The sequence below is a fragment of the Lepidochelys kempii genome, chromosome 8 (genome assembly GCF_965140285.1).
Source record: "Lepidochelys kempii isolate rLepKem1 chromosome 8, rLepKem1.hap1, whole genome shotgun sequence".
Lineage (NCBI taxonomy): Eukaryota > Metazoa > Chordata > Testudines > Cheloniidae > Lepidochelys > Lepidochelys kempii.
Genome location: NC_136387.1, coordinates 88,612,391 through 88,640,113, shown reverse-complemented (window position 1 = coordinate 88,640,113; position 27,723 = coordinate 88,612,391). Strand labels below are relative to the sequence as shown.

General features: G+C 43.3%; 2 protein-coding genes across 15 annotated transcripts in view; one reads left to right on the top strand and one right to left on the bottom strand.

The window, feature by feature from the left end:
• The window catches only part of DNAI4 (dynein axonemal intermediate chain 4), a 31,075-nt gene extending 20,339 nt beyond the window's left edge, over window positions 1-10,736 (bottom strand). For 5 of the 6 annotated variants that reach the window (XR_013636196.1, XR_013636197.1, XM_073357407.2 and 2 more), the window contains exons 1-6: window positions 10,622-10,736; window positions 9,710-9,899; window positions 7,263-7,456; window positions 5,422-5,531; window positions 5,029-5,185; window positions 1,892-2,031 (exon numbers count right to left, since the gene is read on the bottom strand). Coding sequence is in view for 4 of the 6 variants with exons in the window: in XM_073357407.2 (XP_073213508.2) it covers window positions 1,892-2,031; window positions 5,029-5,185; window positions 5,422-5,531; window positions 7,263-7,456; window positions 9,710-9,899; window positions 10,622-10,677 (847 nt within the window). In the remaining 2 variants the exon portion in view is untranslated. The remainder of the gene's footprint in view (window positions 1-1,891; window positions 2,032-5,028; window positions 5,186-5,421; window positions 5,532-7,262; window positions 7,457-9,709; window positions 9,900-10,621) is intronic. The other variant, XM_078854112.1, reaches the window with a different exon arrangement.
• A 482-nt stretch (window positions 10,737-11,218) lies between these two features.
• MIER1 (MIER1 transcriptional regulator) overlaps window positions 11,219-27,723 on the top strand; it is a 62,707-nt gene continuing 46,202 nt past the window's right edge. For 2 of the 9 annotated variants that reach the window (XM_073357419.2, XM_073357417.2), the window contains exon 1: window positions 11,219-11,623. Coding sequence is in view for 6 of the 9 variants with exons in the window: in XM_073357415.2 (XP_073213516.2) it covers window positions 25,741-25,910 (170 nt within the window). In the remaining 3 variants the exon portion in view is untranslated. Of the gene's footprint in view, window positions 11,624-20,680; window positions 20,846-25,015; window positions 25,911-27,723 lie in introns of those variants that run through there. The other 7 variants (XM_073357414.1, XM_073357412.1, XM_073357411.2 and 4 more) reach the window with 5 other exon arrangements.

The following is a 27,723-nucleotide window of genomic DNA, read 5'->3' as shown; positions in this document are numbered from 1 at the left end:
TTGTTCAGAGTTACGAACATTTCAGAGTTATGAACAACCTCCATTCCTGAGGTGCTCATAACTCTGAGTTTCTACTGTATTGTGCTTCTAAACATTTACTGTAAAGGACTAAAACTGAGGGAAATGTTAGACTTTTTATAGGAAATGCCAAATCTCTTCAGTAAACTGGTACAGAAACAGTGTCAGACATAAAAAAGGAGTACTTGTATGCTCAAATAAATTTGTTAGTCTCTAAGGTGCTTTTCTTTTTGCAGATACAGACTAACATGGCTGCTACTCTGAAAAGTGTCAGACAAGTTTGCAACAATATCAACTGTGGGGCTGTCATGGGTGTATTAACGTTGTCTGTGTGTAGGTCTCCCATCAGTGTTTGTGTCCATCTCTTATTAAAAAACACTAATAATACTTAGTATGTATATACCCATAAGTCTTTATGTATTCAACTTTGCAAAACATCAACTAATTGGAATGTAGAATAATCAGAATTACAGACGCATATAATGTGGAAAATATACTCCCAGTTCATTTCTGTATCTAATCTATACACATATATGTGAACATTTATATGTCCTCTCTACTTTTTCTACAATACTATCCTTTTATATTTAGTTTATATACATTAAATAAATCAAAGAAATCAGATTTAGAGCACCATTCTCCACAGCCTTTCTTTTGCCTTCTTCATAAAGAAAATGTCAAAAGTAGGTGCTGAAATTTGGATAAACATCTAAGAGCCTGCATACTTGTCCAAATTTGTCTAGAAAACTGAGGCAGAAGTCTTGTAAGACAGTCTTCTCCTGTGTTTGCCAGGACTTCCTGGTTTGACGGAGATTTGAAATCCCAGGAAAGAGCTTCTTCCATGCTACTATGCTGTGCTATCTTCACCTAGAGCTGAAACCAGAGCCACTGGAAAAGTTAAGGACAAAAAAGGAACAGCATTTTCAAATCTCAGAAAGATGTTTAGTTTGAGTTTTGGATAAAGTTTTGCCTTTCCAGAGGTACTCTGCCTCTGTGGTGCTGAGACGGACAGATTACAAAGGGGGATAGCTCTTTGAAGGATCAACTACTATATCCTTTCAATGGATGCAGAATGTGCTGCTCCCTGGACCAGTTTCTACATGGTAGGAGTAGGAGGTGCAGAAGTGAGGCAGGGGCTCTGCTGATGCCGCCATCCCATCTCCTGCTGCCACATCTCTGTTGGGATGCAGACTACTTCAGGCCACTCTACCATACCTGCATCTTATGCTCAAGAAATGCAAACACTGACATTCTGGCTGCCTGCTGCGTGGGTGTACAAGCAAGAAAAGGAATCCCTCATAGAATTGCTCAGGAATTTTTTGACAAAACATTTTTATGGAAAAAATGCTTATTTGTCTGAAGTGAAACTTTCTGCAGGGGAGAGAAATTGAGAAATTTCTCATTTGCAAAGAATATTTGTGAGGTTTAGGAAGTATCAAAACATTCCATTTTGACATTTTCTAAACAAAAAATTCCAGCTTTCCAGTTTGAAACATTTTGATGGTCCCAAACCAAATTTTCTTTTCAGATTTTCAAAATGCAAAAATTTGAGACTTTAACTTTTCATCCCAATTTGGGGCAGGAAAAATTATTGAAATCACAAAAATTTTGGCAGGACAGGAAAACCCAGGTCTACTTCCTGAACTCTTTGTTAGCCTGCTTATACACCTACACAAAAGTAGCCTCAACAAAGTCGCATGGTCTTTCTTTAATTTTAGTGTTGTCCTGAATAAGTTTAAAAAATAATGAATAATCTAAGTTTAATCACTAATAAGCCACTATAACAATTAGCAAGGTACAAAATGTTTAATGGGAAAGGGCTCTTAAGCATCAACATTTGCTATATTTATCACTTTTTTGAATGATAATTTACCTTTATCCTCCATGAGGATTTTGTCACATTGTACTTCTTTATTCTTTGGTGCTCCATTAAGAGTTTGCATCATCCTTTCCACAAAGCGATCATTACCAACTCTATTTTTACAAAGCTCAATATAATCCTTGTTCTGTTCCCTTTGAAAAATTATATACATGTTAAAAAAACCAAATCTATCGATATTAAAAATAACACATTGAACAGGACATAGTGTTTTCAACTAAGGTCTACTGCTTTTGTCTCTTTCAATGAAAAAGGTTTTGTTTGGCTCCAAATACTCCCTTGCAGTGGTTGCTACCCCAACTTTGCCACATTGTTTAGGTCAGAAAAGTATTATAGAGATGGGCCTGAGCCAAAACATTAGATCCAAACATCCTTGAACTTTGGGGAAATTCAGATACAGTTCTGAAATTTGTAATTCTGACCCATCTCTACTACAGAGTGAAACTAACTAGATGCTCCTAAATACAAAAGTGAAAGTGATTAATCTATATTGTCTAGTCTCTAATAACTGCAGAAATAGTGAAGAGGAAATGTCTTTTTTTAGTTCTTTCAGTTTTAATACTGAAAAGGCAGAAGTGGATTATACTAAGCCTGAATCTACCAACAGTTTGGTCACCCTCTACCCCCAATCAACCTACAATGTATGCTGTGCATACATACTAAATCAGAGTCATATTATTCGCTGCTGCTTCCCGTCCTTCTTTCCTTGGATCACACTGTGGTGTGATCTTATGTTGTGGGATGGAGACCCACTAGGGACCCAGGATGTATTACCTCCTCCCTGTATCCTGTACCAGAAGCAGATGGCCACCAGCAATAAGCTGTTCAATATGCCAACTGCTGCTCACAGGCTAAGTCGTGTGGGAGCCTGGATCCCAGCCCTTATGGCTTAATTCTGCAAACACATTGTGACAAGCTTTCAGAGCTCAAAGAGGGAGCCCTGGCACACTCCATCCCAGTGGAGTTCCAATGAAGAGCCCAGGAATCTCTGGTTTTGGGGGTTAACTCCTAGCCAAGGTTCAGAGAGACATGCCAGGGAGGAAGGGCTAGACTCACAAGGGACTTTTAGGCACCTTGTGAATCACAGTGTTGTTCCTGTGATTTTCTGAGCCTGAGTTAGGCACTTAGGTTCCTTATTAAATGATTGGGGAGAGATAGGTGTCTTAGATTGTGATTCACAAAAAACAACATACTACAAGGGGAACCGCCAAGAGGTGTGCCTGCTGAACCTCTACCTCTCAGAGAGGCAGGTGCCTGGTGTTAGACGCCTAGCTCTGCTAGTGATTCACAACTAGGAACCCCTCTCCTGGAGTCAGGAGGCTTAGGCACCTAAGGTATTTCTTGTGAGAATGACTCAGGCAGGCACCCAACTCCACACACAATGGTGGCAGCAGGAGGAGGAGAAGGTGATAGAGCTGCCACCACCCATGTTGTAACTTTTAGCCCAGTGGTTAGAGCACTCATCTGGGCTGTGGGAGAGCTGGGTTCAACTCTTGTGATTATTTATCCACAGTGGATTGGCTTCAACTGGAGAGATTGAGGGAGCCCCCACATTAGAATATCCCATAGTTCAGAGGGTAAAGCACTCTCCTGAGGGTGGGAGATCCCTCTTCAAATTCTTTCTCCCCCATCAGGCAGAGAGGGAGTTGAACCCAGGTCTCCCACATCAGAGGTGCATGCTCTAATCATTGGGTTGCTAAAACATATAAGATGGGTAGCACTATCACCACCTGCTTCTCCTCTGACCAGACTTTGAATGGGACCCAATCTAGCAGGCAGTGTCTGAGCATGCCTACCAGGTAGGGTCCTGCAGGCAATAGAGGTAAGCCTATCTTCCCTGGTTTGTGAATCACTCTGGGGCTGAGGTGGGAGATAAGCACCTGGACACCTACACTGAGACAACAGTGCACATACTCAGAGGCAGACATTTAGGCAGAGGAAATGTTTACTCTGAAAATGTAGGTGCCAAGTTTGTTTAGGCACCTACAGGGAACGGCTGGTGTTTGTAAATCACAGGGGAGACTAAAACTGGGACTTAGGTGCCTATATTTGGATTTAGGCACTTAAGTCTGGTACCTTTGTGAATTTAGCCTAAAATGCCAAAGTAGGAGCTAAATAGGTGCAGCTGAGCCTATTTAGGCTCTACACTTTTAAAAGGGTTTGGGTTACTTTAGTGGGAGACAGAGACAGCAGCTCCAGGAAAACGTAAGGACTATCTAGTTTGTTGGTTTATACATTTGTTTAGGAATTACTGACTGAAAAGCTACATGGAAAGCATACATCCGGAGTCTTTTGCCAAACTTGGGGGAGAGGGAGGTGGTTTTTTTTAGTAAACCTGAACTGCCGTAAATAAACCAGAAATCCCAGAACAGTTTTTCTGTATCAAAACCTAACTCCTGTAGGCTCTCTAGCTATCTAGAACCTGATCCTCCACAAACGTACTACCAAGCACAGCATTTACTACAGTGAATAATTGCCTTAAATGCAAGTATTTGCAGGATGGGGCTCTAAATCCTCCTCTTTCTACAGGTGTGGGTTTTTTTTCCTTTGAAAACAAACATCGTTTCCTGTGTTACTAATACCATATAATGTTTATCTGAGTGTGTCCCTTTAATGGTTGAATTAAAAGTCTGCTTTTCCTATATTTACATAGCACTGCTACATAATAAATGCATTTTAAGCAATAAAAACTGCCCATATTCTTCCATTCCTCGCATGATAATGGGGCTCTAACTGATGGTAAATAATTAAAGATTGACATTTGTTTTTGAAAGCCTTTTTACTTGGGTAAAGGGAAATGATTTTTTTAAAATAAAACATTCATTTTAGTAATGGGTTTTGTTGTCACTAGGATACTACTCACCCCTACTTTTCACTAACTGCTTTACCTGTGTGAGTAGGTGAAAGGTCTAAATTCAGTCAGCAAGACAGCCTAAAGGAGACTAGCTTGTCATGTTTAGAGATGACAAGTACGGTATGGCATTTAGACAAAAGTCATGTTGTGAAATATAGGTAGTAAAGACCTTGATCCTGTAAGTCAATGAGCCCTTTCAACTCTCTGAAGTCAATGGAAATTGAGTGCATTATGGCTCGGGATACCGAAGTGTGTGTGAAATTGTAAATATACATACTGCACTTTTTCAGCATCTTCAGATTCAGTGGACACCATGACAGTTGGCATGTCCAATAGCCAGATAGTTTCTGTCTCCATGAGGTAAATATCCACTCTCTTATCAATGTCTTCTTTTGTCAGTTGTTCTTTTATCTCATCTCGCCTCACCTGTACATCTGTCAAATTATATAATGTGAAAATGGATATTTTTTTTGTTCTAAGATCAAAAGAGAAAAACTTAATTGTAAAAAATAATATTGTTGACTTGGAGTCACATACTGTGGTGCACTGAGCTCCTCAAGGGGTGCTCAGCACCCCTCAACTTCTACCTTCTAATTTCAGTGTCTCCCAGAATCATGCTTCAAAGCCAACAGTATGAATCTCTGTAATTACAGAAACACATTTTCTTTACCAGATAAGCTAGTAGCTGTGTCTCGTCTGGAACCAGGCTCTACTATTTCATCTGCCATAGACTCAGTTGTAGATGTGGTTGATTTAGAAATACTGCTGCTTCCATATGTCCTTTAATAACAAAGAAATATACAGAAACAAAATGTGAGAGTCCAGATATGGCAATATTCAAAATAATACAAAAATAACAAAGTACTGGTAGTAGGATAGCCAAGTCACACTACATGGTGGTTGTGCATACAGCAAATGCTTGTGTTGCAAAAGAAATCCTAGAAAGACACTGGAAAGACAATAATGAATTTGTTTAAAAGAGTTAATAAATTAAGACTTCATCTGAGAGAGTATCCTATGGTACTGAAAAGATGATGGGGAAGAATTTAATAACATCTGGGATCCATTCACCACAGCACACATCAGGCAGTGATCTCAAAGCCTGGTGTGTTGTTGCCATTTCACAGCTGGGGATGCTGAAACTCAGAGAAGCCAAGGAACTCACCTACGGTGACACAGAAGGGCAGTGGGACTAGATTCCTGACCTCTTGAACCCCAGCCTCATCCTCTCTCCAGGCCACACAGCTGATCGTGCTGTTAGAGCAGCCAGGCTGGCTGGGAAGTGTGGAACAGGGGTGCCGGAACAGGAGGGGGCCAGGGAGCCATGCCCCTCCCCCTTTTTAAGAAAAGGCATAAAGGCGAGCAATGGTGCTGGATACCTGCTGTGTGTTGCTATGATCCCACCACTGTCAGGTGAGTCTTCAGCACCTTTCACTATCAATCCTTTGACATTTCTTTTGAAATATATAAGAAAACATCTTGAAAATCATATACACTGGTCGCATTGTGTTAAGTCAAAATGAAAAAACAATGAATCTATGTGTAAGGAGTGGTTGTGATGAAGGTTTTTTTTAAAACATACTTGTGTATAACAGTTTTCTTAGTATACTTCCTTTTCCTCAAAAGGTGTGTGTCTCAAAATATACAAGAGCATAATGCAGCGTAGGAAAATAGGCTAAGGAAGGTGTGACTTAGAAATTATAGACGGATTCCATTATATTGGTTATTAGTCCCAAAATTTAAAATGACAAAAATGATAGTGCAAACACTTAAGTTCATGCAATACTGCAATTGCAACTGAGGGCTAGATACACAAAGCGGACTGAGCCTCAGCATTGCAACACCTAACTTTAGGTCGCCTCCTGCTTAGTGGAACCCACAGCCCTGAATTAAGCACGTAGGCTCCCTATACAATATATAGGGAGAGTTAGGTGCCTAAGACTGGGATCCACAAAAGCCAGCATGCTGAGCAGGGAGCCACCTAAGTTACCTGACAGAAAATGCCAAGCAGATGGAAAAGAAAAGGAGTACTTGTGGCACCTTAGAGACTAACAAATTTATTTGAGCATAAACTTTCGTGAGCTACAGCTCACTTCATCGGATGCATTCAGTGGAAAATACAGTGGGGAGATTTATATACATAGAAAACATGAAACATAGAGTGTGTATGGTAACACCCATTGTTTCATGTTCTCAATGTATATAAATCTCCCCACTGTATTTTCCACTGAATGCATCCGATGAAGTGACCTGTAGCTCACAAAAGCTTATGCTCAAATAAATTTGTTAGTCTCTAAGGTGCCACAAGTACTCCTTTCTTTTGTGAATACAGACTAACACGGCTGCTACTCTGAAAGGAGATGGAAGGGGCCTTAAAATAATTTGAGCAGGGACTGGAACCCAGGGCTCCAATTATTCCTGGTATTAGCACTTCTGAAGCTTACATAATCGCCATTCTGGAATCCTGTATAGAATGGGCCAGGATTTGACCCAAGGAATGCAACAACATACCTTGAGAATGGACCTACTAAACTAGCATTAACTCCAGATGTCTGATGCATGGATAAGGAAGAGAGAAAATCAGATCCAGTAGCCCCAGAGAAATCCTGGGTTGATAAGATTTTGCTTTGTCTGTGTAGCGAAGCACTTGGTTCTGGACGATAGAGTGGACGGGGTGTTACATCCTTCCCTTGCTCATCAAAAACCTGAATATTTAAATAACAATAATAAAAATTATCTTGTGTTCTCTCAAAAAATGAAAATGATATGTAGCTATGCAAGGTGTGTGACGTAATATCTCTTATTGGAACAACTTCTGTTGGTGAAAAAGACAAACGTTTGAGCTACAAATGCAGCTATGCAACATTTAACTTTATTAGTGTTAGAAGGTACAGGCACATTCACCGTAGTAGTTAACATAGGGAGGGGCAACAGAACCTCTCTATGCCAGCATACATTGCAAACAACATCTACCCTCTCACTGCCACTCTCCCTCAAGGGGTTCAACCACGAGAGGACATCTTTAGTTTCTCCCAAGAGCTTCTTAGGAACTCTGCCAGTGGAGGCTGTTTCAGGAATATGCTGAGAAACTACATCTACCAGCTACTTGGGGCACACCTCCTCCCTGATCACCACTGCTGACTTTTCATGCTGTGCTGCTTTATAATAACCCTCATGATGAAGAAATCTAGGGAACCTAAATTCTGGCAAAATCTGGTATAAATCAGAGGCTAGCTGGTTCACAGCGCTAATATTATGAAATTATTATGCAGCTTTACTAAATTGTATTAGTCCCTCCCCCCAAAAAAATCTTTTTTCTGCAAGAAAATATACTGTAAGTCGATTGTAAAGTTTCTAAACAGAATTTTCTTGAAACTTTGTATTGTAATTTCTTCTCTATGTCAGGTAAACCAATACAAATGTTCCTGTCAACATGTCTCATGGATTTAAACACAGGTTATTTTCAACTTAAGAAGAAGACTGTTGATCTAAATGGCCGATTTTTCAAATCAACACAAGCAAGTAACGGAAAAAGTACATTTCACTGCTCGATAAATATATGTATTCCTTAGCTATTTAAGGAGTTATTGTGTACCCCTGTAAGTCACTTAAATCTCCCTACCCTAGTATCCCATTTATAAAATGGAGATAATACCTCCCCACGTTGAGAGCTGTGAGGCAATTACAATTTGTAAAGTGCCTTGACAATACTGAATAAAAGCTCTATAGTAATTCAAAGCATTATTATTACAAAATCGAAAAAAAAAAAGTTCTCTCAAAAGAAAGTTTTCTCCACTTTTTGTTTGTTTAAGTAGGAGAACAATTCTTAAATGTTTGTGAAAGATGGCATATTAACACAACTGGAACCTGACATTCTCTAAGGGTAAAAGTCATTCCAGTGCACAGTGTCCTATGCACAGCCTTAATCACACATTCAGGGGTAATGAAATGGATCGGGCCTATGGAAGACCCCTGCACTAACAGAGAAATGCATGTATGTAATATGCTTTAGCCTAGATTCACAATTTTTCCCGGTTTGCATGCAAAACCTTAGTTGGATATAAATACAACATACTGAATTTATAAAAGTTATCATTCATCTATTTTATCTGGAATCAAGCTTTCCTTGAGCATGTAGCTGTTTGTATACAGCCTACAACCAAATCAAGGCAAGCAAGTATAGATATGCTAGATGTAGCCAATATTTGCTATATAAGAGGTGGCAGAAGAAATATTTCCCTTTTTCTTTATGATGGATGAATGCCTAAGATTAAGGGGGGGAAATCCTGCTTGTATTTTAGCAAAAATGGCGGTGTCATCTACCCTGTTTTTCCCCAAGATTCCATGGGCAAGGAGAACTAGGTATCTTATGACATAAAAAGTACCCAGGGCCAAGAGAGTGAAACCTGTGAACCTGCGAAAGAAATTCATTTTAAATTAATTTTTTTTAAATAGTGATTAACACATATGACTGATTGTCCTTTGGGGATAAAAGATCTTTTGTAAAAGATTAAACAACCCTGATCCTTAAGAGCAAGGGAATCTCCTACACTAGTTCTCCGGACTTCCAAGAAACCCTCCAAAGAGTCACCTAGAAAAAAACAGGGAAGACAAGGCAGAAACTCTATTTGTAAGTTAGAAAAGAAAGGAGGGGGGAAATTTCAGCCTTCCTCAGTATATCATAAAGAAGCAAAAAGGGCACAGATACTTTGTTCCTTTGAGGGTCACTTTTTAAACATTGATCATCATCCTTTCCAGATGGTTTTCTCACTTTCTGGAATATCTGCACTGGCTTCCCCTTTTCCTAGAAAGCTTAGCCTTGTCACATTCAGAGTCAGAGTTACCCTGTCACACTGCCTTCTTTTCCCCTTGCACTCCACCCAAACCTTTTTCCAGACAACTTTTAAGATTAACAATCAAACATAATTAGAAATATTTGATATTTCAAAATTAATTACCTGAATGATATGCTTACTCCCTATGAGAGACCCCTTATCCATAGTTTTGCCATCAGAAGCTATCAGTATGCTTCTTCGACTCAATGATCCAACTCTGCTTGGGCTGAAACCACTAACATAGCTCATTTGTTTTTGGCTGCTAGTTCCTGAAATAGATGCCCTCTTCATATTTAACTCCAGCTTTGATGTCCTATTTCAACCCAAACAAAATATGATTAAGAAATTTATATAGACTATTTAGCAGATAATGAACAGTATAAAGCTCACTACAAAATATCAACTTCACAAACAGAAGCAAATGTTAACTGTAAAATAACAGAAGAAATGCTAGTCTATTTATGGGACTAAGTGTGGTGAAAGGCAACTGGTATGGAAATGAAGGACCAAGAAGCACTGTCTTTGGATTAAAATGTAGGACTGGGATTCAGACCACATAGGTACAGTTCTCAACTCCATCAAAGATTTTCTGCTGGAGTTTGGTGAATCATATCTCTGTGCTTTTGTTTCTCTATCTGTAAAATTAGGATACTACCATTTCCCTCCTTCACAAGGCAACAGTGAGGCTTAGTCCATTCATTGCTCTAAAATGCCCTGGGCTCCTTGTGTGGAAGATGCTAAGTGCAAAGAAAGCTTACTGGTAGCTAGGGACTCCTGGGATGGGTGCACTTGAAACGTGCCACATCGATCAGATAGGAGAGAGATCTTGTAAACTAAGGCGATGGTAACCAAGAGTAACCAACAAAACCCCACATGCTCAGTGCAGATGGAAAGCACTGGGATGGAGCCTAGCCTGGCAGGATTAGCAGAGACAACCGCTAGCCCGAGCGCTGCCTGAGCAGCCAGGGCTTGCGGAGAGGGCAGGCCCCCAGCCCGCCCCGTGTCCTCTTGAGCCCACTGCGGCGGGGCACTCACAAGCTGACGACGACGCTATGCTTCTTGCCCTTGCCGGCCCGGGTGGAGGAGGACATGGTGTTGGCGGGAGGGGGCAGCTCTCAGTACAGCTCCGGTCCCAAGCGGCCCAGCGCACTCCTCCGCATAGCCCAGAGGGAGCGTGTTTACACGGTAACCATGGCAACCGCCTGCCAACCTGCACCCAGGCGATTGGCCGGCGGAGAGGGGCGGAAACCGGGGGTAGGCGCTGAGGTGAGGTCGGCTGTGCATGGCGGGAGGCCTCTGCTGCCGGTGGCCCGCAGCCCGCGGCTCCCCCACACCAGTCAGAGAGAGGCGCCCCGCACACTCACACAGCGGGGGCCAGGCGCTCCCCCCCCCAACACCGGTCAGGGTCCGGACACCCGCACAGCAAGAGCCAGGAGCTCCCCCCCAAACAATACAGTCAAGGTCCGGACCCCCACATACCAGGGACCAGGAGGAGCTTCACCCCCCAAGACCAGTGAGGATCAGGACCCCCACACACCAGGGACTAGGAGGAGCTTCACCCCCCAAAAACCAGTGAGGATCAGGACCCCCACACACCAGGGACTAGGAGGAGCTTCACCCCCCAAAAACCAGTGAGGATCAGGACCCCCACACACCAGGGACTAGGAGGAGCTTCACCCCCCAAAAACCAGTGAGGATCAGGACCCCCACACACCAGGGGACATCGTTACACCTGAGCTTCCAACAAGCCTTCGGGGTTGGGAGCTCCTACCTGTTCTTTCTCAGGGTCTTGCGGTCTGCCTTCAGCCGACCTAAACGCATGCTAGGAGCCCTCCCCTGACCGTTCAGGGACCTGTCACCCCCTTTTCTCATTACAACACCAAAATTCTTGAGAGAGAGATGTTAAACACTGCCTTCAAATTAACGGGGACGTGGGGCAAGTCTGTGTTCTTCTCTCCCTTTGTCAGGAAAGCAACATTGCATCCATGTGGTTAAACAGTCCAGGAGAGTAACAGAACTTCTTAAAGTATTTAAAATGTGAGTATTGAAAAACTGGTGGCATTGGTGTTTGAGTGTAATAATCATAGGCTATAAATATTGTATAACACATTTTTTCTCTTAAAAAGTAAACAAAACCTAAACCACAGACTAAAAAAGTCTCAGCTAGGGACAGGGTGGATGCAGGTTTCCCCCAAAAATTTTGGTGCAATCTCAATGTGCCTTTGACACACACACACACACACACAATGTGTGTGTATGTGAGCCATGGCGAGATTGGAAATTTACAAAATTTAAAAGCTTACACTGTTTAGCTATTTTTGATATTAATTTGGATTGTTACAGGTAGTGGAGAGACTTTTAGATAACGGGATACAATGTATAGTCAAGTTTCAGAGTAACAGCCCTGTTAGTCTGTATTCGCAAAAAGAAAAGGAGGACTTCTGGCACCTTAGAGACTAACCAATTTATCTGAGCATAAGCTTTGGTGAGCTACAGCTCACTTCATCGGATGCATACTGTGGAAAATACAGAAGATGTTTTTATACATACAAACCATGAAAAAATGGGTGTTTACCACTACAAAAGGTTTTCTCTCCCCGCACCCCACTCTCCTGCTGGTAATAGCTTATCTAAAGTGATCACTCTCCTTACAATGTGTATGATAATCAAGGTGAGCCATTTCCAGCACAAATCCAGGGTTTAACAAGAACGTCTGAGGAAGGGGGGGGAGGGGGGTTGGAAAAAACAAGGGGAAATAGGTTATCTTGCATAATGGCTTAGCCACTACCAGTCTCTATTCAAGCCTAAGTTAATTGTATCCAATTTGCAAATGAATTCCAATTCAACAGTCTCTCCCTGGAGCCTGGTTTTGAAGTTTTTCTGTTGTAATATCACAACTTTCATGTCTGTAATCGTGTGACCAGAGAGATTGAAGTGTTCTCCAACTGGTTTATGAATGTTATAATTCTTGACATCTGATTTGTGTCCATTTATTCTTTTACGTAGAGACTGTCCAGTTTGACCAATGTACATGGCAGAGGGGCATTGCTGGCACATGATGGCATATATCACATTGGTAGATGTGTAGGTGAACGAGCCTCTGATAGTGTGGCTGATGTTATTAGGCCCTGTGATGGTGTTCCCTGAATAGATATGTGGGTACAGTTGGCAACGGGCTTTGTTGCAAGGATAGGTTCCTGGGTTAGTAGTTCTGTTCTGTGGTATGTGGTTGCTGGTGAGTATTCGCTTCAGGTTGGGGGGCTGTCTGTAGGCAAGGACTGGCCTGTCTCCCAAGATTTGTGAGAGTGTTGGGTCATCCTTCAGGATAGGTTGTAGATCCTTAATAATGCGTTGAAGGGGTTTTAGTTGGGGGCTGAAGGTGACGGCTAGTGGCGTTCTGTTATTTTCTTTGTTAGGCCTGTCCTGTATTAGGTGACTTCTGGGAACTCTTCTGGCTCTATCAATCTGTTCCTTCACTTCACAGGTGGGTATTGTAGTTGTAAGAATGCTTGAAAGAGATCTTGTAGGTTTTTGTCTCTGTCTGAGGGGTTGGAGCAAATGCAGTTGTATCGCAGAGCTTGGCTGTAGACAATGGATCGTGTGGTGTGGTCAGGGTGAAAGCTGGAGGCATGTAGGTAGGAATAGCGGTCAGTAGGTTTCTGGTATAGGGTGGTGTTTATGTGACCATTGTTTATTTGCACTGTAGTGTCCAGGAAGAGGATCTCTTGTGTGGACTGGACCATTCTTGTATAGTCAAGAATGCTCTTGTGGTTAAAGCACTAGACCTGTGTTTAATTCCTGGCTGTCGCAAATTTCCCATGTCACTTAAGCTCTATGCACCATCCGTAAATAGGGCTAATAACATTTCCTTTCTCCAACACTTTGCCAGTCTTTAGGCTGGTAAGCTCCTTGGGAGGAGGGACTGTCACTTGCTATCTCTTACAGTGCCTACCACAATGGGGCCCTGGTCTTGGTCAGAGCCTCTAGGTACTGTTGATAATCAAAATGCCTTGGTTTGGCTTTGTGGTTAATACAAATTTATTTGCTTTTGTAGAAAACATGGTGTCCTTTGACCATAGATAAATTCAGGGGGAAACAGGCTGTATGATCTACCTATTACCTGTTTATAAGGGCTGTAGACAGCAACAGCAAATTAGAATGACAGACTTTTCCAAAGTACTGTACATAATACAGTGTCCCCCTTTCTAAGATTATTCCTAATGCCAGCCTTTTGGACCCGTGGCACATATGCTCTAACTTAGAAAGTTTGTGTGACAGCCCACCATTACTTCTGGTGGTGACATTATACCCACTATTGAACAGTGCTGAAGCCTGCCTAGGTGGACCTGAATGGAAGATATGACTATTACTTAGACCTCAGCTACACTTAACAATTAGATCAACCTAGCTATGTCACTCAGGGCTGTGACAAATTCCGCACTCTGAGCATTGTAATTAGGTTGACCTAGCCCTTGGTGTAGACTCTGCTAGGTCAATGGAAGAATTTTTCTGTCAACCAAGCTACTGCTTCTCAGGTCTTGTCTATACATAAATCCCTACAGTGCACTGCTGCAGCTGCGCTGTGTTAGAGCTTCAGGGAAGATACTACCTACACTAACCGGAGAGGTTCTTCCATTGGGGTGGGTACTTCACTCCCCGAAAGGTGGTAGCTAGATTGACAGGAGAATTCTCCCGTCAACCTAGCACTGTCTACACCAGGGATTAGGTTGGTTTAACTGTGTCACTCAGGAGTATAGATTTTTCACACCCCAAGTGACATACCAACCTAATTTCCTCATATAACGAGGCCTAAGAGAGACGGATTAATTAAATCCACAGAAAACCCCTTCTGTTGATGTAGGAAGTGTCTACAGTATGGTGCTACAGTGGCACAGCTGCATCACCATAGCTGTGCCACTGTAGCAGCTGCAATGTAGCCATATTCTCAGAAACTTCAGGGCAAACAGGCCGTATTGGGATTGGACAAATGTGGGATCTAGAGGTTTCCTCTGCTAGTTATATCCCATCCAACACTGTTACATAGAGCAGGAGATGGTGAACACAGGTTGTTAGAGGACCTCTTTGCTTCATCTTCGATGAGACTACTCACCTAGGTAAAGTTAACCTGTGAGTAGGGGCATGTCTACATTACAAACTTTTGTAAACAAGTTACGTCAGTCTAAAGCTGTCGCAGTTAGTATATTGCTTATGCTCATGCGTACTTGCTTCTTTGTGTCAGTGGTGCACATACTCACCAGGAGTGCGATGTAAAGTGTAGTGGTATCTCAGTGTGCAACTTGCCACCGCCAGAACACTGCTTTGGCAACACATGGCAGGGTAGAAATGAATAGTGCAGTGGTGACTGGGAATGCAGGGTCCAGTTCCCATCATGCAATTTTCTCCAGCCCATACATAATACCATCTCCATCCCATAATTTTTGCACCTGTTTTGAAAATCCCACAAACCAGCACAGGAAGTTTCACTGTCCACCATCTCTAACCAAAGCATGGAGCCCGCACAGCTCTGCTGCACTGGTGTCATGAGCACTGCAAGCACAGGATGCACGATCCTTGCAGAACCACAACAAGAACTGATTCAAGATTGTTGGTGGTGCTCACAGAGCAGCTGCAAAAGGTGGAGCACCACTTCTGGGCCCAAGAAACAAATGCAGGCTCGGGATGATGAGCAGTAGCTGCAGAACTTTCGGATGTTCAAAGCCACATTCCCGGGTCTATGTTCCAAGCTCACCCCAGCCTTGCAGCGCAGGGACACCAAAAATAAGAGCTGCCCTGATAGTGGAGAAGCAAGTGGCAATCGTACTGTGGAAACTTCCCATGTTGGATTGCTACTAGTCAGTGGGAAATCAGTTTGGAATTGGAAAATCTACTGTGGGGGCTGTTGTCATGCAAGTCTGCAGGGCCATTAATTGTCTCCTGCTACACAGCACTGAGACTCTCGGCAATGTGCAGGACATAATGGAGGGTTCCCAAAATGAGATGGAGCGAAAGACGGTGCACATATCTCTGTTTTTGCATCAGATCACCCACAGAGTATATCAACAGAGAGAGCTATTTTTCTATGGTTATGCGTGGGGGTCGCTTCACCAACAATGCTGGCTGGTCAGGGAACATGTATGACACAAGAATGCAGGACTGTTCAGAAAGCTACAAGCAGATTTCCCAACTGGCAGATTATCACTGCGAGGTTGAAATGCCAATAGTCATACTGGGGGACTTGGCCTACTCCTTACTTCCCTGGTTCATGAAGACATACACCGGCCACCTCGACAGCATCAAAGAAAGTTCACCTACTGACTCAGCAGGTGCAGAATGACAGTTGCTTTTGGTAGACTGAAGGGGCGCTGGTGTTAGTTTTTTTCACTGCGATCCATTCTTGTGAATAAACATCTCAATGGTTATAGCTGCTTGCTGTGTCCTGCATATTATCTGTGAAGCACAGGGGGAAAAGTTGCTGCTGAGTTGGAGAGAGAATGGCTGTCTGCTCAGTCTGAACAGCCAGACACAGGAGCTCTCTGACGAGCTCAACATGCAGCTATACAGCTCAGGGAGGCTTTGAGAGAGCACTTTAGCAGTGAGGCACAGTAATACGTTGTGGTTTACTGTGCTCTACCTGACCCTGCAGTTTGGGGGCCTGTCTGGAACTGTATGTTCTCGCTGTACATCTATGAATGTAACACTGACAATGCACCTATTAATGTTGTGGTGCTTGCTGTAAATTTAAGATTATTATACTGTGTTTGTCACTGGTCCTATGGGTTGTGTCACAGTGTACGATACCACTGCTTTCACTGCCACCAGGCATTATACAGACCTGTTGGAAAGTAATAAAGATTAATTATTTTCCAAACAAAAGAGTTAGAAGTAAGTACATTGAAACCTTAATAAATTTAGGAGAGAGCATAAAAAAGAGGAAGGAACATTCGTGTCCATTTTAGCTACACATACACCAACTGTGGCTCCCACAGGTCAGTTTGTGTGAAGCTGTGATTGTCCTTACTGTCTCACAGGATGGAATGGCAGGGTTAGGGATGCGGTCCCTGATGCCACATGGAATGCGGAGGGGGGGGGGCATATAAGGAGCTTCTTTGCTACAATTCTTCATGGACTGCAAAGGGAGGCGAGCCTGGCATTGTTGAACCTATAGGTCTACAAAGGTTGCAGCATCTGTGTTTGCTGACAGAGAAGCCCGATTATGTCCTAGTGCATCTCCCTCTGCTTTTCCTGATAGGCCTCCTGGACCTTTCTGCTGTCAGCTCTTTCCCGCTCTCTACAATCTGCAATATTCATCTTCCAAGCCCTCTGTTCATGGTCTGATGCAGCAGTGGCTTGCAGGATTTCGCAGAACATGTCATAGAATCCTCTTTTTTTCTCCTCCTTATCTAGCTCAAGCATTACATGGGTTCAGAGGGGGAACTGCTCAAGGCTAAAATGGCCATACCTACAAATAAAACATAGCATTACCATTGTCAGTATTGTCATAACAGAAATCAAAAATTAAAATTCATAACTGTCTTCCCTTGTTCCTCATAAGTTTTAAACAAGACTTGCTCATGACACTTCTGCTTCGCAGTGACTGTGCATAGTGCCACTCACAGCACCACCTATAGTGAGTAAAGCCTGTCAGGGGTGAGGGAAATGAGGAGGGAATTGTTCGGTTGCATGAAACTATATGGGAGTGTCAGGCAATGGCACTGAATACTGGCACCATTTTCCACAGTTGGTGGTGATTTTAGCTGATATCTCCTGACTCGGGGAATAAAGGCACAGAGAGAACGGTTGCTGTTGGTGACCAGAAGCTACCTGGGGCCCGTATGTTGCTAGCCTGTTTACTGCAATGGTACCTGATGACGTTATCTCTGACTGGCATGGGTAAGTATCCTACCACGGAGAAAGAAATAAGGCTACTATCCCTAGAAACCTTTGGGAGAGGATTGCAGAGTACCTCCATGGAAGTTTCATCAAAATCTCTCAGACGGATTGAAGGGACATTCTTGTGCACATAAACAAACTACTCCGCAAGGGCCCCTGACTAACTCCTGAGAGGAATGAAAAGCAGTTAACAACTTTAACTCTCTTTATTGTACCTTTTCTAGTACGAGTAAATTAATGAAAAGTTGATAGCTGTATCCTGCTAAGTTGGGGGTACCAGCACTGTAATGGGAATGAATTTACACACATATCCAAGGTTCCTTCCCCTGCATCAGGCTCACCGATGCTCAAATGATCGGACTGTGATGGAGTCTCAAACATGTCCTGGCTTGCGGCACAGCTGGACACAGCCCTTCGCCCCACCCCGGTCACATGTCTCCCATCCTCCTTCTCTTCCTCCACCTCCACCTTGTTGTTCACTTGGAAGTATTCATAGTGGTGTGCTGGGGTGTGGGATCTCCCTCAAGTATGGCGTGCAGCTCTTTGCGAAAACCGCAGATGTGCAGCTTGGCACCAGACCGATTATGATTTTCCCTAGCTTTATGATATGCTTAATGTAGTTTCTTTGCTTTCACACAGCACTGGGCTGATCCCTGTCATACCCATTCTCCTGCATTCTCCATACAATCTCTCATAGATGTCCATGTTTCTATGGCTGGTCCATAGCTGTGCTTACACAGTCTCTTCTTTCCGCAGGCAGAGGAGATCTAATATCTCTTGCCTGTTTCAGCCCAGAGTGTGTCTGATGCATGTAGCCGGCATGGTCAGCTGGGCAGTTGCGCATAATAGTGGAGAGCTGCTAGAGGTGTGCTCACCAAGATGCACAATCAGGAAAAGGCATTTCAAAAATTCACAGGGTTTTAAGGCAGGGCGGGGCTTGCAGTTTCCATGATCCCTGGGCAGGGGAGTTAAAAATTGTGACCAGGGAAGTCAGTGTCAGGCATTGTGAGACAGTTGCTGGAGGACTGTTAGAGTCGACATAGGTAACACAGTGTCTACACTTGTGCTGCATTGATCTGACTATATCGACCAGTGCTGCTCTGGGAGGTGGTGTAACTGTGTCGGCATAATGAAACACTCATGTTTGTACATAGAATATCAGGGTTGGAAGGGACCTCAGGAGGTCATCTAGTCCAACCCCCTGCTCAAAGCAGGATCAATCCCCAATTTTTGCCCCAGATCCCTAAATGGCCCCCTCAAAGATTGAGCTTACAACCCTGGGTTTAGCAGACTAATGCTCAAACCACTGAGCTATCCCTCCCACCAAGTAGGTCAATGCAAGGCAGTTTATGTTGATCTAAATTTGTAGTGCAGCTTAGGTCTAAATGTTTGTGGGATTAAGGCCTAAATTTGCACCACTGCTTAATCTATTTGAAAAAAAAAAATGCCAATGACCAGATACAAGTGATATAGGGAATCTAGAATAAACAGAACTAATATTCATAGAAAATGTGAGTGTACTTTTTAGTGTGGTTATATTTAATTTATATTTGTTTCTGTTTTAAGCCAATTAGTTATGTTGTACCTCACATAAGGTCTTATCTTTCATTTGTACTGGTTAATATAATCTTTTGCCAGTCTACAGAAAACATCACTGACTTCTGCTGAGGTATTATCAGGGCAATCAGGCTTGGCAGCCCTAATTGGCATTTATAGTACATGCATGAACCAGCTCACAAAGCAAACGTTCCTTACAGTGCTAATAAGCTCCCCAACAGACTGTCACAGATCCTATACTCAGAATATTGGTAAAATTTGAATTGTGATTTTGAGTCTGACATCTATGTAGACATTTAAAAAAAATTGATTGTCCTAAATTAAAGCAAGTTATTATGCTTCTATTGTCCTTTGTCTTAATTAATTACAAAAGTAAACAAAGCTTAGTTGTTGCAATTTAAGACAGATGCACATCCTTTTAACTTGTGCCCGGTGAGACCCTATTTACTGGAGCCTTACACCAGGGAGGGGAGACCACTCTCACCCTTTATCTGTTTTAGCTGTTTAGATGGTAAATTCTTTGGATAATGGACTGTCTCTTACTACATGTTTGTACAGTGCCTAGCACAGTGATGCCTCAGTCAAGATTGGTGTCCATAGGCACTACACAGTGCTGCCAGTTGTTATGATTGTATCACAGGTATTATGATACTTTACTTATAGCCCCAGCTCCTGGAGTCATGTTATTACATGAGACTCTCAGCTTTGGTTTTTCCTTTTTGTAAAGCAAGTTTCTGGTTCTCATGGTTGTAGAAAAGACTTAAAAACATGAAATGAGCGCATCTTAAAGACAGAGAAATGGAAGGCAAAAAAAAAGTCCCTAAATCCTAAATATATATATTTTTAATCTAATTTTTAAGCTGATTGCATGATTGTTTGGGACCTGTCTCATGATTTTTGAATACTTGATGTTGGCAGTACTGATACTGTAAATAATAATTTGCTGGTGATTTAGACGAGCGCGAACCCTGTTTGTTGGTTGGTGATTTGCATTGGGGGTGTACCTGTGCTGGTGATTTGCGTGTGAGGTGAATGTGTGCTATTGATTTCACTGGGAAGGGAGAGGGGGAAGAGGACGTATGTGTGCAGGTGATTTACATTGCTTTGGGGAACGTGAGTACTGTATGTCCTGGTGTCTTGATTTGCACGGGGTGGGGTGGGATGGGATGTATACGGGCTGGTGATCTCCAGGGAAGGGAGAGTACGTATGCTGGTTATTCAAGTGATCCCTGTTTGTAGGTGACTGATACCACCATTTGCGAGCGCAGCAGAGGGATCTGCTCTTTTGCTAGACTCGTGAGTGACACTGGAGGGGGACGGGGAGGGGTGGTGCTATCTAGTGACATGGGGGTGGGGGTCCGGCACCATATGCCAGCCGGGGCTGCCCTCGCACGCTGGAGCCTAGACCTAAGACGAGCGGCAAGCCCTGAAGGCCGAGGGGCTCTGACGGCCAGGGGCCTGCACCGCTGGGGGCGGGAAGAAGGATTTCCCTGTTTGCTGGTGAGTAGAACCTGATAAGGCGGGGCTTTCTGTTCTCTACGTTCCATCCGTCAGCTGTGTACTGTACGTCTTGGGAGCGCGCGTTCCGGTGTCGGGGGCGCGCACGGGCCCGGCCTGAAGCGTGCACTGGGTGTTGTCGGGGGCGCGCCCGCCGCCTGTACGCAGTGACGTTAGTGTCTTTGCCCCCCGGCGGCTCCCCGCCCAGCCGCCGCACAGACCGTGACCCGCCGCCGCCGGTGCCGCTTCCTCCGCCGCGGCGGCGATGTGACCCTCCCCACTCCCTGTCCCGCCCGCTCAGTGAACATGGCGGAGGTAAGAGCCCGGCTCTGGGGCGGGGGCTGGCCGGGAACTTGTTGCGCGGCGCTGCGGCCGGGAGGAGCTTCCCACAAGTTAGTTACCTGGGAGGGGAGGCCGCCCTGTAGCTCTTTCACGGGCCCCTGCCCCGGGACAGGGGCCCCGCCCCTGGTGGCGGGGGGTCCTACGCCGGGACAGGGGGGTTGTGCTGCGTGAGTTTAGGGACGCGCCCCTTGCTGCCCCGGGGCCCGGAGCCATACCCTGAGGCGGGGACGGGGGCGCCTCCCCTATGGGGGGGCCGCCACGGGGGGGCCGCGGCCGCCATGGGAGGTCTTGGGAGAAGGGGTGCGTGGCCCGCCTCGCGGGGGGGCGCGCTACCATTAGGGGAGGTGAGGAGGCAGCCAGCAAGTCCTGGGGTGGGCAGGCTGGGTGGGGGGTGCTACTCCTATGGCAGGAGTGGAGGCAGCCCGCCTGGGTTTAGGTGGCCTAGTCCTATGGCGTGGGTGCTCCTGCAGTGTGTGCCTGCTTTTCCTGGTGGGGAAGGAAGGAAGAGCTCCCCCTTACTCTGGGGTCTCCGAGTGGGGAGAATGGGGAAGAGCTATCTATAGTAACTCCTCACTTAACGTTGTAGTTCTGTTCCTGAAAAATGCTACTTTAAGCAAAACGATGTTAAACTAATCCAATTTCCTCATAAGAATTAATGCAAATGGGGGGGACGGGACGAGGGTTAGGTTCAAGGGAATTTTTTTTCATCAGGCAAAAGACATTATATACATATACAATATAAGTTTTAAATAATTTTAAACAAACAGTTTAATACTGTACTCCCCAATTATGATTGTGGAGCTTGGTTGAGACAGGGGCATAGCGGGGTCGGGGCACAGGGGCTTTTCCTGCTCCAGCTGAGGAGTGGGGTTGGGATTTGGGGTCTTGCCCCATTCTGCCCGCCTGGCCCTCCAGCCGGGGAGCAGGGTCCAGGGCTTACCCACTCCCCAGCTGGAATGCCGGGTGGGCGGAGTGGGGTGAGTCAAACCTCCTTATAATGGAACATTGCACGACTTTAAACAAGCATGTTCTCGAGTAGGTCAGCAACCTAATAATGAAACTGTGTTAACCGGGACAACTTTAAGTGAGGAGTTACTGTATAGTTCTTCTGTTTTGTGGGTCATGTGTGATGTGGTGTAAAAAAGGCTTACTTGAGGTTTGTGTGGCAGGGATTTGCTTCTTCTGATGAGATACAGAAGGACAATGTTTTACCCTTCTTGGGGAATTGCTGATTTCATGTTATGGATAGAGGGAGTAGAAATGTTGCTGAGGTTTTCTTTGACTTGGAATTGGAAGTTTCAACTAGTATGGTGGTAGAACCATTTCAGTGAATGATATTGGAAATGTTCATTGGCAATTCATACAGTAAAACCCTTCTGTAGAGGGAGAGTGTCTTTAGAAACAATTGTCTTTTCAAAACTCAGGGAGCCCATTCTGTCTTTAGAGTAAAGACTATTTATCAGTTCTGTTGTTGTTTTTTTAAACTATGGGTTATGAAACCTCCTTTTTCATCCCTCCTCTTGTTTTGACGTGGGGAGAGTTTTCTTTTTTCAATGTGTATTCCTTCCCCCCACCCCTCCTCTGTGAAGATTCTGATTTGGCATTCAGGCCCCTTCCTGCAGCAGAAGTCTGTGCTGTAAGGTGCTCAATATGTTTATGATATCCTCAGTGTCACCACAGTTGGGAAATAAACACCTTCATTTTTTCTCTCAATACCTTGAGGGTCGATGAGAGTCACAGATCTTCTCCCTCAGTATTTTCATAACCTGCAAGAAATTCAAGTATGTAACTCCCCTCTCCTCTCTCATCTTCAAGGCCACAGAGATGTAGGGACACTTGATGTTTTGGACATGTTTGGGATCTATGTGTGTTAAAGTCTCACTAATTGCTTGCATATTTTGTCAATTAAATACTGGTGTTAGTTCTGAAATCTTTTGCATACTACACTGGTGTGAACTGAAGTATTTACCATGTTGTTGCAGGAGCCAGTAACTGGTACTTTCTGCATTACTTTCCAAAGTTATTTTCTATACCAGAGGTAGGCAACTATGGCACGCAAGCTGATTTTCAGTGGCGCGCTCACTGCCCGGGTCCTGGCCACCGGTCCAGGGGGCTCTGCATTTTAGTTTAATTTTAAATGAAGTTTCTTAAACATTTTAAAAACCTTATTTGCTTTACAACAATAGTTTAGTTATATATTACAGACTTTATAGTAAGAGACCTTCTAAAAATATTAAAATGTGTTACTGGCACGCGAAACCTTAAATTAGAGTGAACAAATGAAGACACGGAACACCACTTCTGAAAGGTTGCCGACCCCTGTTCTGTACTGTATTTTCCACATGTATTCGCATTGTAACAGATGATACGATTCTCAGTGCTATGGGACTTCTGCTGCAGAGTGCATATAGATAGAGCTGTAGAAAGCCATCTTGGTGTAGCTGGTGAAACATGAATTTTTTTTTAAAATTTCATATTAATGTGCCTTGTTCTGGAGGTATACTTATATTCTGTTGAACTTGATATTTTGCTAATGGATACAAGAAAAGTTGTTCAGAGGCCACCGGAGAACTTCCCAGAGCTTTATTTTAAAACTTTGATGTTACTAGGAATGTGGACTTAGATGGAGATCCTCATCCCCACTCTGACCATTTGATGCCATGTTAAATTTCTAGAGCAGCATAAAGGGGCTCCAGAAGCCCTGGATCAGGCTGTAGAAGGATTTCTGTGGTACAGGAACTGAGGAAGATGCTGCTATAATGCTGTCTTTGTAGGTGATGGTAACAGGTGTACTGGGTGCAAGACTGGAGGGTTATAGGGTTGGGAAGCACTCGAGCTGAAAGGGCAATTTTTACACTTCTGGGAGAATGTCATTTCAGATTCTGAACTGTGTAGGAACGGTATTGAAAGATTTTCTTTGCCTTCAGATTGGAAGTTTAGACTAAATTTGACTAAATGGGGTCATCTCAAGCAGCACTGTGGAGAAAGGTTGCCAATAACTTAGGCCCTGAGGGCTGTCTAAATTACACCAGGGGCCAGGAAAAAGCTGAGGATCAGAAGGGCTCAAAGATGTCTTAAAACTACATTATCCCTCTCTTCCCCAGGCTGTGAATTCAGCGCTGACCCTCCTAGGGGCAGTCCAGTCTCACCCTAAAGATATGTCTGCACTGCAGTGGGGAATGCGCTTTCCAGAGGGGATAGACAGATGTACTAGCTCTGCTTGAGCTAGTATGCCACAAATAGCTGTGTAGCCAGTACAGCACAGGTAGTAACTCATATGTGTACCTGGGGTGTCCGGGTGGGTTTGTATCGGGGGCTAGCCCACACTGCTGCCTGGGCTACCCGAGGCTATGCTGCTGTGTTTTGCACCCTAGCTCATGCTGAGCTAGTGCATTTCTGTCTATGCGCTCTGAGAAGCAAGCTTCCAGCTGCAGTGTAGATATACTTTAAGTGAGGAAGTATCATAAACTGTTGTGCTTGAGACAAACAGCTAGCTTTTTAAGACCAAAATTATAGACTTAAAATGTTGAACAAATATAATATAATATGAAAAGACTTTGTGGATTATTTTTAATTTAATGGAATGTTGGGCTTGAAACAGTTTCTGTTGACGGGAACGCAAACGCCATTATGCTAGTAAATGGGACTAGAAAATGAAACTGATTTTTATCTGCAAAAGTGAAACTATTTTTTTCGAAGTTAATACTGGTTTGAATGTTCCTTTTTTAAGTATCCATTTTTTTTCTTTTATCCATTTACACTTAGGCTTTAGTTACTAATGACTACATTTATTTATTTATTTATTTTATTTAATTTATGGGCATTTCTGTGGTATCGGAGCACCTGACAAATTTCAGTGAATTTAGCCTTCCAGCTTTCTTTGAGATAGAGAAGTAGTATTAACTCTAAGAGCAGTAGGTTTAAAGAAACATTTGGCTTATACAGTAGAACCTCAGAGTTACAAATGTCTCGGGCATGGAGGTTGTTTATAACTCTCTGAAATGTTCGTAACTCTGAACAAAACATTGTTCTTTCAAGAGTTTATAGCTGAACATTCATTTAACTCAGCTTTAAAACTTATTTCTTTAGTAGTATAACAGTACTGTGCTGTTTTTGGGGGGGGGGGGGGGGGGTCCTCTGCTGCCTGATTGTGTACTTCCAGTTCCAATTGAGGTGAGTGTGTTTGATTGGTCAGTTCATAACTCAGGTGTTCGTTACTCTGAAGTTGTACTGTACATTCATTCAGTAATGGTATACATGCAATTTAATTCACTCTTTCCCTGATTATAAGCTTTTGAAGAGAAATTAATACCCCTTTGTGGTTCTGCATTTTTAATATGGGGAAAGGGGTTGATACTCGCTGGAAGGGGACAGTCTCACTGTTAACATTATATATAGAGTTTTACAAAAGCTTTTATTTTGATTGGGTATCCACATTTTAAGTATTTAAGGTTCAAAAATAGGTATGCAGTTGTTAATCAGAATTCTAGTTTAGTACAAAGGCTGTGGAGAAAGTGATGCAATTGTGTCTAAGTGTAATTATGTATGTGCAGTTTCTTTAGTTAAAAAAGAACATAAGTCAGCCCATATCAAATACCACAGCTTTTAAGACAGTAAGCTTTCTTATTGACACCCCCACTCCCCCGCCAATCTTTGTCATTAATGGTGCTATGAGAACCTTCACCTTTGCAGCACTTGGCATCTGGAACTGCCTTCCTATATGTGTTTCCCATCTAATTTAAGTCTCAGTTGAATACATGCATTTCTCCCTGATTATGCCACCTAATTCTGTATAATGTAATTCTGTGAAGCATTTTGTCTTCCATGGGGGGGAGAGGGTTCTAATTAACAGTAACGCAATATGCTATATGAAAGATAGTAGTATTGTCACTTGTTTTTTTTACAATCATATCACCTCTGGTTATGAGCTCTTCGGATTTCACAAGTTGAGGAGGGATGGGCCTGAACAGTATGAAGGTGGGAGACTTCCAAGGAATCACAGGATGCTACAGGAAACTTCAGTCAAGTCAGTCTTCAAGTAAAAACAAAATTAATTACTCAGCATGGTTTTCTGGGATATTGTGCTGTTGAAGGCTTGTGCTTCAGATGAAACATAAAGCAGAGATTCTGACCAACTGTGATCATCAAATTCTTCATCACGCTTTTACAAAAGTGAGGTGTCTTGACCAAGTGTTGGTAATTAGTTTCTGCCTATCTAAATTCCTAAGTAGTTGCAACCCCAGATTGGTTTGTTCAGTATGAATTTGTGCCCATTAACTTATCTTGGAAAACTTACAATAAATATAACACAGCATTTTAAAATTTGATAACTGATAAACTGAACAAAATCTTACCTAACCCTTTCCTCAGAAAAAGTCTAAGTAAATGGATAGTCTTTGAAAGTTGTCAAAGTTGGGCTGTAACTGGTGAAAAGAAATTGTGTAATCAAGGGTCCTCTACTGAGAATGCACTGCATCCAGCCCCTGACATACAAGCTCAAGTACCCCAACTGACCTCAGCTTTCTGGGAGAATCACAGAGGGAGAAGTGGTCTCTTAAATATCTGGTAACCAAATAACAAGCCTTCATAAACTGAGACAGACACCTTAAATTTCATCTGGAGGTGACAAAGAAGCCAAATCAGTCTCAAGCGTCAGAGTAGTGTGTGTAAAATTCTTCAGTGAGCATCCATTTTTTGTCTTAGTTGAAATTTCCGAGTGGAGTTCAGATGTCGACCCAAGTAGTAATCTTACACTAGCCTGGAAGTACAAATCCAGCAAATGTTCGACCTTCTTGCTAAACACAAGTGGGGATAAATGTTCTTGAACACTGCCATTACCTGAATATACAGAAATGCACAAGGGTTCTAACAAGACTCCAGTTTGTATATCCAAGTAACAAAAGGAAGTCACACCATGTTGAGCAAAGGGTATTGCCTACCATTTCAGCTGGTGGTTTCCTCCAAGTCACCAATTAAGTGTAAAAAGAAAAGGAGTACTTGTGGCACATTAGAGACTAACCAATTTATTTGAGCATAAGCTTTCGTGAGCTACAGCTCACTTCATCGGATGCATACCGTGGAAACTGCAGCAGACTTTATATACACACAGAGAATATGAAACAATACCTCCTCCCACCCCACTGTCCTGCTGGTAATAGCTTATCTAAAGTGATCATCAAGTTGGGCCATTTCCAGCACAAATCCAGGTTTTCTCACCCTCCACCCCCCCCCCCCACAAATTCACTCTCCTGCTGGTGATAGCCCATCCAAAGTGACAACTCTGTACACAATGTGCATGATAATCAAGTTGGGCCATTTCCTGCACAAATCCAGGTTAATCAAGGTGGGCCATTTCCAGCACAAATCCAGGTTTTCTCTCCCTCCCACCCCACTCTCCTGGTGGTAATAGCTTATCTATCCTCACTGCATTTTCCACTTTTATGCATCCAATGAAGTGAGCTGTAGCTCACGAAAGCTTATGCTCAAATTGGTTAGTCTCTATGGTGCCACAAGTCCTCCTTTTCTTTTTGCGAATACAGACTAACACGGCTGCTACTCTGAAACCTGTCAATTAAGTTGTGTTTAACTTCCTGCACTAAGTAGTTATGTAGTACTGCTGTAGTCTGTTAAATGGCTCCTGCATTCCATCTCTGAGGTGTCTGCAATTTAGTCATGAGTGAAGTAACTAAATAAATGGATGAAAAGCTGCATGAGCGTAAATGCTGTTTGTTTTACAAATGGAATTTGTCCAAGGTGGTGAGCCATGTGCTTTGTATGAGTTAAATTGTAATAGAAACAATTATAGTATATGATCTAGCTTTACATTTAAAACTTTGATGTGCAACCTCTTT